We start from the raw sequence: 13,480 nt of genomic DNA, 5'->3' as shown, positions 1-13,480 counted from the left end.
TCACAAATTCTTCTGTTAGAGTGACTGCGAACTGTGTTTGGAGTCTGGCAGCGTGACTGCGAGACACACTACTGACACCGGAAACAAACAAACAAAAAACGAATACATCCGGGTGAAGGTTTTCAAAATAAAACACGGTCTTCCTCGATACTTCCTATTTTTTTTCACCTTATACAAGCAGTATTCCTAATATTCTACAAGTTCCTAAAATGTATGAACGTGTAAAAAAAAACAGAGAAATAGACGACTCTACTCAGAGTAATTTCCCTGTATCGGTGTCACGTGGGTTTCACCTCTGCCCCGCCCCTTTACTTTTAGGACACTAGCGGCAGGTCCCGAGTCTGTTTCACTCCAGTGTGAGAAGTGAACGCGACCACGGGGTGTGACCCATTCTTTCTTTTCCCGTAGTCACCGAAGTAAATATTGGGCCAATGTTTTCACAAGCCACATATCTTCCCAACATTCTGACACTAAAATGGCATTTTTTCAGACGGACAAATCTGGAGAAAATGAACTTTTCATTCTTCAGCAACACACTCTCGCGAGATCTGGCATCACGTCTCGCTGCTGGTGCTGAACCAGCGGTGAATTAAAAGTTAAAACTGAAACGAAACGTGTGTTTCTTAATAACACTATTATCGTTATTATTTAACTGTTTTTGTAAGGGGGGGGGCGACATTGTAACTGTACAGTTTAGTTCTAATGTACCTGAAAAATGAACTAAACTTTATTTTACGAGTTTGAGTCATGTCATGCTATTTTTAATCTCCGGTTTCCTTTATATATTGAATAAATACCTGCTGTTTGAGAAAATCTATGGCATGTATAACAGGGCCGTGAAGTGGTGGCAGAGCTGCTCTCACTTTCACTTCCTCGTCAGGTTGTTTGACAGCTATACTTCCTCATTACAGTGACAGAGTGTGTGTTTGTATGTGTGTGTGTGTCAGTCATGAAGGACGGCATCAGAGCAGCAGAACAGGCGGAGGTTTCACGCCAGGAGCTCTACGGTGATTATGTGAACTGGTACCTTCAGCTGTGTACAGAGGCTCGGCCGTGCCGCGACGCCCGGCTGCTGAAGAAGGCGGCCCAGTATCTGCTGGGCGAGCCAGAACCCGGGGGGACGTTCGCGGCGTTCCCTCTCTATCAGGCTGTGAGCGAGGGCCCCGGAGCCCTGAGCGCGGACTACAGGCAACTCCTGTCTGCTCTCATCAAAGCCGCCGAGCTGCTGGAAACCCTCTGTGTCAATCTGGTCCTTCAACCCTGGAAGAAGGAAATCAAGACTCTGAAGGTGGCACTTTTCTTTCTTTCCTTCTTTCTTTCTTTCACTTTTCTTTCTTTCTTTCTCTTCTCTTCTCTGTCTTTCTTTGACTGACACCCCTATAGACAATATATTTCAAAACATTTCATGGTTTCAGCTTCTCAAACTTTTGATAATCATTCATTGCGGTCCCCAACTACAACAGTAACTTCTAAAAAAGTGGGAATGAAGTATTCATCTGAACCGGTTCAGATTCAGTAGTCAGTTCGGGGGGGGGGGGGGGGGCAATTACTGGCCATGGCAATTTGCTGTGATATTCGTGGTCCTCGGAGGCTGATTTCGGTGGCCCACCGTCAGGCCAAAGGTTAAAGCAAATCCCGGCTGATCATTTGGCAGGCTGATGATGTCTGTGTGTCTATAAACTGTCCTGCTCCCTACACACCTTGGTCACAGTTCTTTTAATAACCACATTTGAGAGATCTTTAATAAACATACTGACAGATGATCTGTTTTTTTCCGTCTCTTTCAGACGTTTACGGGCCCATTTGTTTACTGTCTCCTGCCAGTTCTCAGCAGTTCTGCCATTCAGTCAGTCCTGGCCTGTATTGGCTACCTGCCCCATACTGACAGTCCACAAAGGTAGGGAACTGGGAGAAGAACCAGAACCGCACCGTACACGCATTCACTTGTAAACAGTGCAATAGACAGTAACTTGAAAGTGGCATTTGGTCTGCTCTTCTCATCAATCATTTTTACGTCACCCCTTGTGCTCCTCAGTTGTCCTCTTTACCGTTTGATGTATTTCAGTGAGTACAGACTCAGCGAGGATGCTAACCCAGACAGAGCCATGCTGGTGGGCTTTGAGCTGCTGCTGGCCAGGGTGGAATGTGGCCGCCTCCTGGAGCTCCTGGAGAAGGACCAGCTGGGACCAAAGGTAAGGTCGGAAAACATCCAAGCGTGTTTATTCATATCTGCCATGTCACTGTCCAATCAAACCGTGATTATACTACAGTGAATGACGTGGTGTTCTGCTTTATTTAAAGCCACTGTAGGGATTCCTAAAGCACCTTTCAAATGATTCTGATGGCATACGCTTTGAAATGAACGTCAGTGTGTTTCTGTCTTGCCGCGTTTTCAAATGCTTTGCAAGAGATGAAAACAAAGCAAGTAACATGCATCATGAGAAGACTAGTCCGCCTTTACAGCCTCGTTGTGCTTATGCTCTATATCTATCTGTCTATATATCTATATCTATCTATATTCTCTTAAAAGTTTAGCTTAGTGGTGGTGACGTTGAAGTAATGCGACCTAAAAGTGGTGTTCATTAGTGAAGATTATCTCGCTGAACAAAACATGTGAGTATCATAAATGTTTGTTTGCCACAGAGCTTATTTTCTGCAATAATCCAAAATCCCCATGGAACAATCCCATTGGCTTGTTGTCAAGGGAACCAGGGCGACGCTAACTTCCGGGTCTGCCTACAAAAACACGTCACCCCTGCAGGACTCCAGACATACTGTATATGCAAACGAATGGCAGCCACAGGACTCGGTCGAAGCTCACAGTAACTTGTTCTCATTTCACGGCTTCCATGTGACAGTTGTGATCTTACGCTGCAGGAGTGGCAGGAGGTGCTCCAGAAGAGACTAGGGCCTACAAAACCGGAGGAATTTACCGAACAGAAGACAGCAATAGGGCAAAAGGAAGAGGAGGAGAAGAAGAAAGAGGCAGATAGAAAAGAGGTAAGACAGAGTGCAAGAGGGGGGACCAGAGAGAGGGGAGAGGGGTTTCAACCTGTGTTCAACATCGCTTCGTGTTATTAGAACTGTAATGGAGCTGAACTGTTTTCCAATATGTTGAATACTCACACCTGCACAGTCAAGTAAGCACACACACACATACGGGGCGTCCCAGTGGGCCACCTGGTAGAGCGCGTACAATGTAGGCTGAGTCCTTAAAGAGGACCTGTTATGCTTTTCCTCATTTTCTGTCATAGACTTAGGGTTACAACGTTGGATGTTCCTATTAAACGTCGCCAAAGTTGCCAAATAATGAGGAGAGCGTATGTAAAAGTGATCCCTGTGAGCCAAAAGCTCAGTCTTCAGACTGCTCAGGACGCTCCATTTGCTTTTCATGTCTTACTGCTGTGAAAGTATGACATGACCCCGAACACGGATTACCTCAGGTGGTTGTTGGAGCTGCTCTGCTCAGGACTTTACTAATGCTCAGGTTGTTCACTGTCTCACAGAAAGAACTTTTTCTGCTGTGAAGGAAAGGAGGTAGGTAGGTAGGAGGACAGATGACGGACAGATGGCTTCACTTGTTGCTAAAGTGATGGTTAACTAAGCTAACTGTAGCTGCCAGGCCTGAAAGTGGGCTTTTAGGGAGGGGGGGCCTTGAAGAGACGGGAGCTCAAACGGCTTGTGTCAGACAGAGGGTGAACTGAGGGGCCGCATGGAGGGCCACAATAAGATGAAGAAGGACTTATTTGATCTGTGAATTATGTAAAGCTGCTCTAGTGGTGTCCCAGAACAAAGATATAGAGCTGCAAATGAGCATAATACCTCCTCTTTAATGCAGCAGCCCGGGCCCATGGCTGCATGTCTTAAAAAGAAAAAAGGGCCCCATCTCCTTTAAGGTTGATGTTCCCCTTTTTGAGATTTTGATGCTGGACTCCTTGATTCTTCAGGTACCTCTGTATTTGGACACCAGGCTTGCAGTGAACCCCCAGCCAAAGCCTCGATGTTGCCACCCCATGAACGTAGACCAGTCTATTATGGAGATGCAGAGGACCTACCCCGACCTGGCCATCAGGGGCCGTCCTCTGCTATCGGACAAACCTCACCGAGCAAACAGCAGCAGGAGCGGCAGCAAAGCTGTTCACACCGCCAGCGCTGATGATTACAGTGACCCCGCCAAGGCTGCTGATCTCCCCAAAAGAGGCGCCAAAGCCGCTGCTGCGACTGTCCGCGGCAGCAGAGCTGGCGAAGTGTTCGGTGACGATGGCAGAAGCAGTGGTTGTAATGGGAGCAGAGTTGACGATGAGCTCAGTGGTCCTCAGGCCATCTCCCTGCACATCACACTGAGAGCTGGATCCACAGCAGAGCAGAGCCAGGAGCCTGGAGAATCTCAGCCCACGGCAGAGCCTCCTCCCTGGACACAACAGCAGACTGCAGCAGGTAACACACACAGACACACACACACACACACACTGTCTGCTTCCATAATGCCTGACCAGTTTTGACCAAAATCCCATTACATAATAATCATGATGATTACTGTTATTACGATGACGACACAATCCCACCTTATTCTTGGGCGCTGTGTGGTGATGTTTCGAAGGTCATGAGCTCATGTTTTGGTTTCTGCAGTTCTACAAAACCAACTAACAATCACTGCCGCGAGCACAACTGAGATCCACGCGTGCGCATATTCATTTCACAAGCGCTTTCACAACAGCCTACGAGGAGAAAACCTGTGCTTTAAGCATTCAGAGTCATGCCTTCTTCACGCTCAGAGTGTGTGTGTGTGTGTGTGTGTGTGCGCACACACAGATACAGAAGCAGGGTTATGAGTATAAGTTTTGAGTCACAAAATTGAGTTAAGGGGGACCCATTATGCTCATTTCAGCTGTATATTTTCATTCTGGGACACCGCTAGAGCAGCTTTGCATAATTCACAGTTAAAAAAGTCCTTCCTCATCTTATTGTGGCCCTTCATGCGGCCCCTCAGCTCCTGTCTCTTTAAGAGCCCACTTTCTTCTGATTGGTTCTGATGGTCCCCTGGCTGCTCTGCTTTATAAAATAACCGCTAACTGCTGTTTTAATATGAATCTGCCATTGTAACATTATGCATATATATGACAGAAAATAAGGAAAAGCATAAAGGGTCCCCTTTAACTCGTTGAGAGTCATTCAGAAAGAAGGATTTGTTCGCAAAACGAGAAGGAAGCGAGACGGCTCCCCTGCGTAGCTACTTACATCATCAGCTCTGGAAAAAAAACAACAATTTAAATATAATATAATGAGAGCAGTTTAACTCTGTTATTGATTAAGACTTTTATAACGCTGATGTTTTTTTGTCTTGGTTGGATTTGTCTACTGAAAATGAATTGTGAAATCTTCACAGAGCCTCCCTCTCTGGACTCCACGGACAAGGAGCAGGAGCTGAGAGAGCTGGCGGAGATGATGGGGCAGCTCCGTGTGCACGAGACCAACGAGGAAGTGAGGAGGGAAGAAAACGAGGGAGGAGAGGAGAGCGCCGATAAGGGAGAGGTGGAGGAGCATCCAGCATCGGAGCATCCGGCATCAGAGCATCCGGCATCGGAGCATCCGGCATCGGAGCATCCGGCATCGGATCCTGTGGCGACGGAAGAGCGGAAGCAGCCTGCAGCAGACCGCCGGAGCTGTAGGGAGGGAGGAGAAGACACTGATGACACTGAAACAGCAGAAAGCGCACAGAGCTTTGTTATAGTTGACCATCACAAGAAATAACTCATTTACATGTTTGGAAGTGATTCAGAATTACTGAGCAAGCCCAAAACCAATACCGATCAGTCTGTAAACCAAGATTTAATAGGACACGAGCGCAGAGTTAAAAGATGTTTTAATGCGCAATCTCAATGTTGTGCACATTCAATTTCAAATCTACTTCAAACCTCCCGTAATTCTGACTTGGGAGCGTTCGCAAACGCTGTATTGGAAACCGCCTGCTACACTAGCAGCACGTGCTGATTTGGCCAAAATGTAGCATGTAGTGTGCAGCATGCAAACAAAAGCAAAAATCTCTCCAGTAATATCTTTATTTATATAGCTCTTATCAAAGCAAAGTTACAAAGTGTTTCACGTGGCAAGCAGAAAAAAAACGCATAAAGCATAACAGAAAAAGAAAAGTACTAAATGTGCCACACAATAAAATCAAATAGGGGAAGGCGGTGCGACTGAAAGTGTGCTTTAAGCTTAGATGTAAAAGACGCCGCTGACTCAGCCTGCCGCATATATATATCCACGGGCAGGTAGTTCCAGGCTCTTATTTCAAAAGCTCTGTCCCCCCCTTAGTCTTCAGCAGTATGAACAGCAGTATGCAGTATGTACTTCATACTGCAGCCAAAGTACTCCAAGATGGTTGTCCATACTGCCAGTTCTGTTGTGAAACCAGATACAGTGTAATAACTGATAATAACTATTAATATTGGCTTTTATTTAGACATAACTGCCAGCCACTTTGTCCCAAATCTCAGACTCAGAAGTACGACTCGGAGGCTGACATAAATGTGTCTTTTTCACCATTAAAAGGCCCTTAGTCTTAATGTTATCATATCAGTCTATTTATATGCAGTATATATCATTGAAGAGTTGTAGTTGTAGATGGGGAAAAATGACCGTACTTGAAAATGTAGGCCTGTTTACTTCGGCACGCATATGGATTAAAACGCCTGTTAATTGGAGCGTATGGCAGGTTCCAGCTGGGCTTTCAAATTTCGATGGCGGTGTGACATTAGAATCAGATTTTGCCTTTAAATTCTTTTTAAATAGTGCTTAAATTTATTTTAAATAGTGCTGACATAAATTGACATTTAGCTGGACCCGAAATGATGTCCTGTGGTGGAAATCGTAGTCCTCAATTGGAGTAAAAGTCCGGAGAAACAAGTGAAGCTTTGTGAAAGTCTTTATTGCGTCCCAATGAAGACCTGAGTTAGTCTGCAGAGCAACCGGTACAAAAATAATAATGTCCTTTTTATACCGCTCCATTCTGAATAAACATTGTTTCATATTACACCCATCTCCGTATTTTTGCCAATAAGTATGTCAGTGAATGCCTCCTTATTTTGACATGTTTTGCTCAGAACAGAATGTTCATGTTCTGGACTTAGTCAGGTTTCCTTGGGAATAACAGTGTCACACAGTGTCAGTGCTGAAAGTTCGGTGGTTGTCCAAGAACTGTTGATATCTCTGCACTTGATGCAGGATACAAATATCTAAATATTGATTCCAAATACTGATTCATTAAAAAAAAAAGAAAAAGATATCTAAACACAACAAAAACTAGAATAAAAGGATGTTCAGCCACAGTGGTTTACACATCCTTCAGTTCATATAACAATAGATATATGTATATGTCAGATTGTTGGTGATTGTTGTGCCGGTACGATATTGTCTTTACCTGCCAAAACGATACACTCAGAGTGTTAGTTTACGGATTATAAGCAGGTTTTCTGTTTTCCCATTTAACCAAGCCAAATTTCTCAAATCCATCTATATTTAATGCTGTCTTAATATGCTAAAATGCTAACTTGACCTCCTCCTCCAGGTGTGAGGTCCTGTTTTACTTGTAGAAATAATTTAAAAAAATAAAAAAAAAGAAACAGTGTATAACTACACATTATGCAACTATTTTACTTTAAAATAACAGCTTCAAACTCTGGCGTTCTTTATTTAGCAGATTGTGTATCTGTGATGAAAGTGCTTTTCTATCTCTCGGGGAACTAAGCTTGATGTATTGATCTTCTGATGGTCCGCCGGATCGAGCACTGCCCCCTTAGAAACCTTTAGTCCAGCCGTGATTTGAAAGCCCCCCCTCTTTGCTCAGAATAACAGCTTGACTTCTGACACTTTCACTTAGTTCGGACGCCATGTTTCCCACCATCACGATGCTGCTTCGTGAGCCATGACCTGCTGGAAACTTGAGGCACAGCCACATTTAGAACAGGTGAACACCGGCTGCGAGCTGAGTTCATTGAACGGAGCCTCCGATGAGGAGATCAGATCCACCGACCTGAGTGTCACCTGAACGCATGCTTCGATGGAAGGGACACAGCTCAAAGACATCTGAGCTTTTGGACGAAGGAGTTCAGTTGTTAACATGTGCTTAAATTCGATTGCTGACCTAAAAACTAGTGCCAAATCTTAAGGAGGACCTGTAGCGACTATCCTGACCAGCGATTAGTCACTCGGCTGGGTGCAGGGGGGAAGTCCTCTTTCTGACGCGCTTCAAAGAATAGACTTCTGGGCAGTTTTGATTTAATATCAAGAACAAATAAACAGGCATAAATAATGACTCCTACAGGACCTATTATGCTTTGGCGTATTTTCTGTCATATATGTAATCTTACAATGTCAGATATTCATACTAAACGTTATCAAAGTTGTAGTAATCCCTACTTCAGACTTCCGACTGCTCTGAACGCTCCGTTTGTGTCTATCTGATGTCAGACAGGCACGGATGTCCTTATATGGTATCTCTGCTCCAGGCCCAGACCAGATGTTTATGTTTATTTTATGTTCATGTTAACGTTGCTTAGCAACGTTAAGTTTACAGTTTGGCTTCCGGAACTTGGCCGGCCAATCAGAAGAAAGTGGGTTTTCAGAATCAGAATCAGTGCAAGACTGTGACCGTGTTCGTCAGGTTGACTGCAGAGGGGAAGAAACTGTTTTTTGTGGCAGGAGGTTTTGGTCCTGATGGACCGCAGCCTCCTGCCAGAGGGGAGGGGGTCGAACAGATAGTGTCCGGATGGGAGGGATCGGCAGCGATCTTCCCTGCTCTCCTTAGGGTCCTGGAGGAGTACAGGCCCTGAAGAGATGGGAGGTTGCAGCCGATCACCCTCTCTGCAGAGCGGATGATACGCTGCAGTCTGCGTCTGTCCTTGGTGGAGGCAGCAGCGTACCAGACGGTGATGGAGGAGGTGAGGATGGACTCTATGATGGCGGTGTAGAAGTGAACCAGCATTGTTTGTGGCAGGTTAAACTTCCTCAGCTGCCTCAGGAAGTACATCCTCTGTTGGGCTTTCTTGATCCCACCGGAGGTCCTGGCTGATGATGGAGCCCAGGAAACGGAAGGACTCCACAGTGTCCACTGGAGAGTCACACAGGGTGATGGGGGCGGATGGGGCTACGCTCTTCCTAAAATCTACAACCATCTCCACTGTCTTTGAAGCGTTAAGCTCCGGGTTGTTGCTGTTGCACCAACCGCTCGTTGTCTTAAAGAGACAACGAGCTCAAACGGCTTGTTTCAGAGAGAGGGTGAACTGAGGGGGCCGCATGAAGGGCCAGTAGGAGATAAATCAGGACTTTTTTTGAACTGTGAATCACGTGAAGCTCCTCTAATGGAATCACAAAAGGAAAATATCGAGCTGGAAATGAGCAGAATAGGTCCCCTTTAAATATTTCTTCTTCATTTTACATGTCATAAAAATGTTTCTGAAGCCTCAAACTTATTTCCAGGTTTTACGTGAAAATATTAGAGATTTTCAATGTGGTCTCAGACTTTTGGACCCCATTTTGTGTATATATATATATATATATATAAAATAAGATTTTGAGATGAATTTATAGCTTTCCCCAGACAAATGTGCTCTCACCACCCTCTTTCCTGAGGTCCTCTGAGGTCCCTCTCGGCATGCTTCACCTGTATGGGTTCACTTTGGTAAGACTAAACTAAACTGACCTGGTTTCATCTCTGTTCATCGAACAGTGCTGCCAGATTTCCTCCCCAAAGATCTGTCGTTTCATCGGTGCGTTTTATTGGTCAATTTAGCCACCTGATTGTATTTACCTGCTCGTTTGAAGCAATGCAGCTCGGGGTTCACTAACTTTTTTTGCACCTACAAAAGCTTCGAGATCTAGTCTTGACTACACCATTGATTTCCTCAGAAAAAAAAGAATGAAATGAAATATGGAATTGATAACATATTTCATATAAAAATGCACACCGACTCAAACTACACATTCATTTAAATGGGTTTCGGTCTCAGTCAGCTCTTCATTACGTCAAAAATCAAAGCGCGATGGGGATCAAAACATTCTCTTTTAAAGTCAATTTGTGGTTTGGAGTTTGGTGTGCAGGCCTTACTCTTCATCGATGCTGATCCCGAGCCCTCATTCAAATGATATTTTCTGTTTTGAGTATGGGAGCTTGTTTACGACCTTTGGGAACAACATATGTAACGCAATAATTGAAGCTCAAAACTCCACTTAGTAGTTTTCTGAGCTTTCAGCTACATTCAATTCAATTCAATTCAATTTTATTTATATAGCGCCAAATCACAACAAAGTCATCTCATGACACTTTACAAAATAGAGCAGGTCTAGACCGACTCTTTATAATGTTATTACAGAGACCCAACAGTTCCCACCATGAGCAAGCACTTTGGCGACAGTGGCAAGGAAAAACTTCCTTTTAAGAGGCAGAAACCTTGAGCAGAACCAGACTCTAGGTGGGCGGTCATCTGCTTTGACCGGTTGGGTTTTAGGGAGAGAGAGAGAGAGAGAGAGAGAGAGAGAGAGAGAGAGACAGACAGAGACAGAGAGATAGACATAGAGACACAGATAGACAGACAGACAGACAGACAGATAGGTAGGCAAAGATGTATGGCAGCACTAACAGTAGAAATAGCTGTAATATTAGCTGAGATTAATAATAGGAGCTTTAATAGTGACAGAACTACGACTAAACATAATAACTGTAGTGATGGGAGTCAGGCAGGCCCATGGCAGCAGCAGCACCCAGGCGTACCAGGACCACGATCCACAGCGACCTACGAGTCGACAAAGCACAAAGAAACTCCGGGGAAGAAATAAAGTTAGTAACATGCATTGGACTGTGATGAGTGTGCAAAGATGAAGAGGGAGAGGAGGAAAGCTCAGTGCATCATGGGAAGTCCCCCGGCAGTGTAGGCCTATAGCAGCATAACTAGGGGGCTGGTCCAGGCAGGCCTGAGCCAGCCCTTAACTATAAGCGTTATCAAAAAGCAAAGTTTTAAGCCTACTCTTAAAAGTAGAGAGTGTGTCTGCCTCCCGGACCCAAACTGGGAGCCGATTCCACAGGAGAGGCGCTTGATAGCTGAAGGCTCTGGCTCCTGTTCTGTTTTTGGAGACTCTAGGAACCACAAGCAGCCCTGCATTCTGGGAGCGGAGTGCTCTAGTGGGGTAATAAGGTACTATGAGCTCTTTAAGATATGATGGTGCCTGACCAGTAAGAGCTTTGTAGGTGAGGAGAAGGATTTTAAACTCTATTCTAGATTTTACAGGGAGCCAGTGCAGAGAAGCTAATACAGGAGAAATATGATCTCTTTTCCTGGTTCCTGTCAGTACACGTGCTGCAGCATTCTGGATCAGCTGGAGAGTCCTCAGGGATTTATTGGGACAGCCTGATAATAAGGAATTGCAATAATCCAGCCTAGACGTGACAAATGCATGGACTAATTTTTCTGCATCTGTTTGAGACAGGATCTTCCTGATTTTTGCAATATTACGGAGGTGAAAAAAGGCAGTCCGTGAAGTTTGTTTTACGTGGGAGTTAAAGGACATGTCCTGATCAAAGACAACTCCGAGATTCCTCACGGTGGCGCTGGAGGCCAGGGCAATGCCATCTAGGGTAACAATATCCTTAGATATTGTATTTCTGAGGTGTTCAGGGCCAAGAACAATAACTTCTGTCTTGTCTGAGTTCAACATCAGATAATTACAGGTCATCCAGGTCTTTATGTCCTTAAGGCATGCTTGGAGGTTGGCTAACTGATGAGGTTCTTCTGGCTTGATCGATAAATATAGCTGGGTATCATCTGCATAGCAATGAAAATGTATGGAGTGTTTTCTAATAATATCCCCTAAAGGAAGCATATATAAGGTGAATAGTATTGGTCCAAGCACAGAACCTTGTGGAACTCCATGACTGACTTTGGCGTACATGGAGGATTCATCGTTAACATGTACAAACTGAGATCGATCTGATAAATACGACTTAAACCAGCTTAGTGCGGTTCCTTTGATGCCAATTAAATGTTCCAGTCTCTGTAATAGGATATGATGGTCAATGGTGTCGAATGCACCACTAAGATCTAACAAAACAAGTATAGAGACAAGTCCTTTGTCTGATGCAGTGAGAAGGTCATTTGTAACTTTCACCAGTGCTGTCTCTGTGCTATGATGAGCTCTGAAACCTGACTGAAAGTCCTCAAGCAACCTATTGTCATGTAGAAAGTCACACAGCTGGTTGGCGACTGCTTTCTCAAGGATCTTGGAGAGAAAGGGGAGGTTAGATATAGGTCTATAGTTGGCTAAAACCTCTGGATCAAGTGTGGTCTTTTTAAGAAGAGGTTTAATTACAGCAACTTTAAAGGACTGTGGTACGTAGCCTGTTAATAAAGACAGATTGATCATGTCTAGTAAAGAAGTGCTGACTAAAGGTAAAACCTCTTTGAGCAGCCAGGTTGGGATGGGGTCTAAGAGACAAGTTGATGGCTTAGATGAAGAGATAGTTTTAGTAATTTGGTGAAGGTCAATGGGAGAAAAGCAATCCAAATATACATCAGGTTTTACAGCTATTTCTGAGATTCCTGTGTTTGAAGGTAAGATACCACCTGAAGACAGGAGGTGATCAATTCTGTCTCTAATAGTTAGAATTTTATCATTAAAGAAGCTCATGAAGTCATTACTGCTGAGGGTTATAGGAATACATGGCTCAATAGAGCTGTGACTCTCTGTCAGCCTGGCTACAGTGCTGAAGAGAAACCTGGGGTTGTTCTTGTTCTCTTCTATTAGTGATGAGTAATAGGCTGCTCTGGCTTTACAGAGGGCCTTCCTATAAGTTCTAAGACTATCTTGCCAAATTAAACGTGATTCCTTTAGTTTGGTGGAGCGCCATTTCCTTTCAAGTTTCTGCACTGTTTGCTTTAATTTGCGGGTTTGGGTGTTATACCATGGAGCCGACTTTCTTTGTTTTATTATCTTCTTTTTAAGAGGGGCAATAGAGTCAAGTGTCAATCGCATTGAGCCTGCAGCACTGTCAACAACATTGTCTATTTGAGAGGGACGAAGGTTAGCATAGGAGTCCTCAGTTGTATTGAGACATGGCATTGAATTTAATGCCGATGGAATCACTTCCTTAAATTTAGCTACAGCACTATCAGATAGATATCTGGTGTAGACTTTTTTGCCTAATGGCGTGTAGTCCAGTAATAGGAATTCAAAAGTTATTAAATAATGGTCCGATAACAAAGGATTCTGTGGAAAGACAGTTAGATGTTCAATTTCAAGTCCATATGTCAGAACCAGGTCGAGGGTGTGATTAAAACAGTGAGTGGGTTTCTGTACCCTCTGACAGAAGCCGATCGAATCCAATAAAGAGGTAAATGCAGTACCAAGGCTATCCTTATCAACATCCACATGAATATTAAAATCCCCTACGATAATGACTTTGTCTGTTTTAAGGACTAAACCTGATAAA

The 13,480-nt window shown here is 44.2% G+C and overlaps 1 protein-coding gene across 1 annotated transcript; it reads left to right on the top strand.

Moving 5' to 3' along the window:
- Positions 1-949: 949 nt before the first annotated feature.
- LOC139294356 (spermatogenesis-associated protein 2) lies at positions 950-7,039 on the top strand. The gene is made up of 6 exons (XM_070916219.1): positions 950-1,288; positions 1,788-1,897; positions 2,066-2,192; positions 2,878-3,000; positions 3,948-4,437; positions 5,387-7,039. Exons 1-6 carry the CDS (start codon positions 950-952, stop codon positions 5,749-5,751), a joined length of 1,554 nt encoding a protein of 517 aa, XP_070772320.1. The 3' UTR covers positions 5,752-7,039.
- The last annotated feature ends 6,441 nt before the right edge of the window (positions 7,040-13,480 follow it).

Source organism: Enoplosus armatus, chromosome 12, assembly GCF_043641665.1.
Source record: "Enoplosus armatus isolate fEnoArm2 chromosome 12, fEnoArm2.hap1, whole genome shotgun sequence".
Taxonomy (NCBI): Eukaryota; Metazoa; Chordata; class Actinopteri; order Centrarchiformes; family Enoplosidae; genus Enoplosus; species Enoplosus armatus.
Note: the sequence above shows the minus strand (reverse complement) of the source record. Positions and strands in the feature narration are given on the sequence as shown.

Bases quoted from the DNA above. Each gene is read 5' to 3' on its own strand.
- LOC139294356 (XM_070916219.1), top strand. From the start codon at position 950: ATGAAGGACGGCATCAGAGCAGCAGAACAGGCGGAGGTTTCACGCCAG. The intron at 1,898-2,065 runs GTAGGGAACTGG...GATGTATTTCAG, and splicing joins CATACTGACAGTCCACAAAG to TGAGTACAGACTCAGCGAGG. The intron at 4,438-5,386 runs GTAACACACACA...AAATCTTCACAG, and splicing joins ACAACAGCAGACTGCAGCAG to AGCCTCCCTCTCTGGACTCC.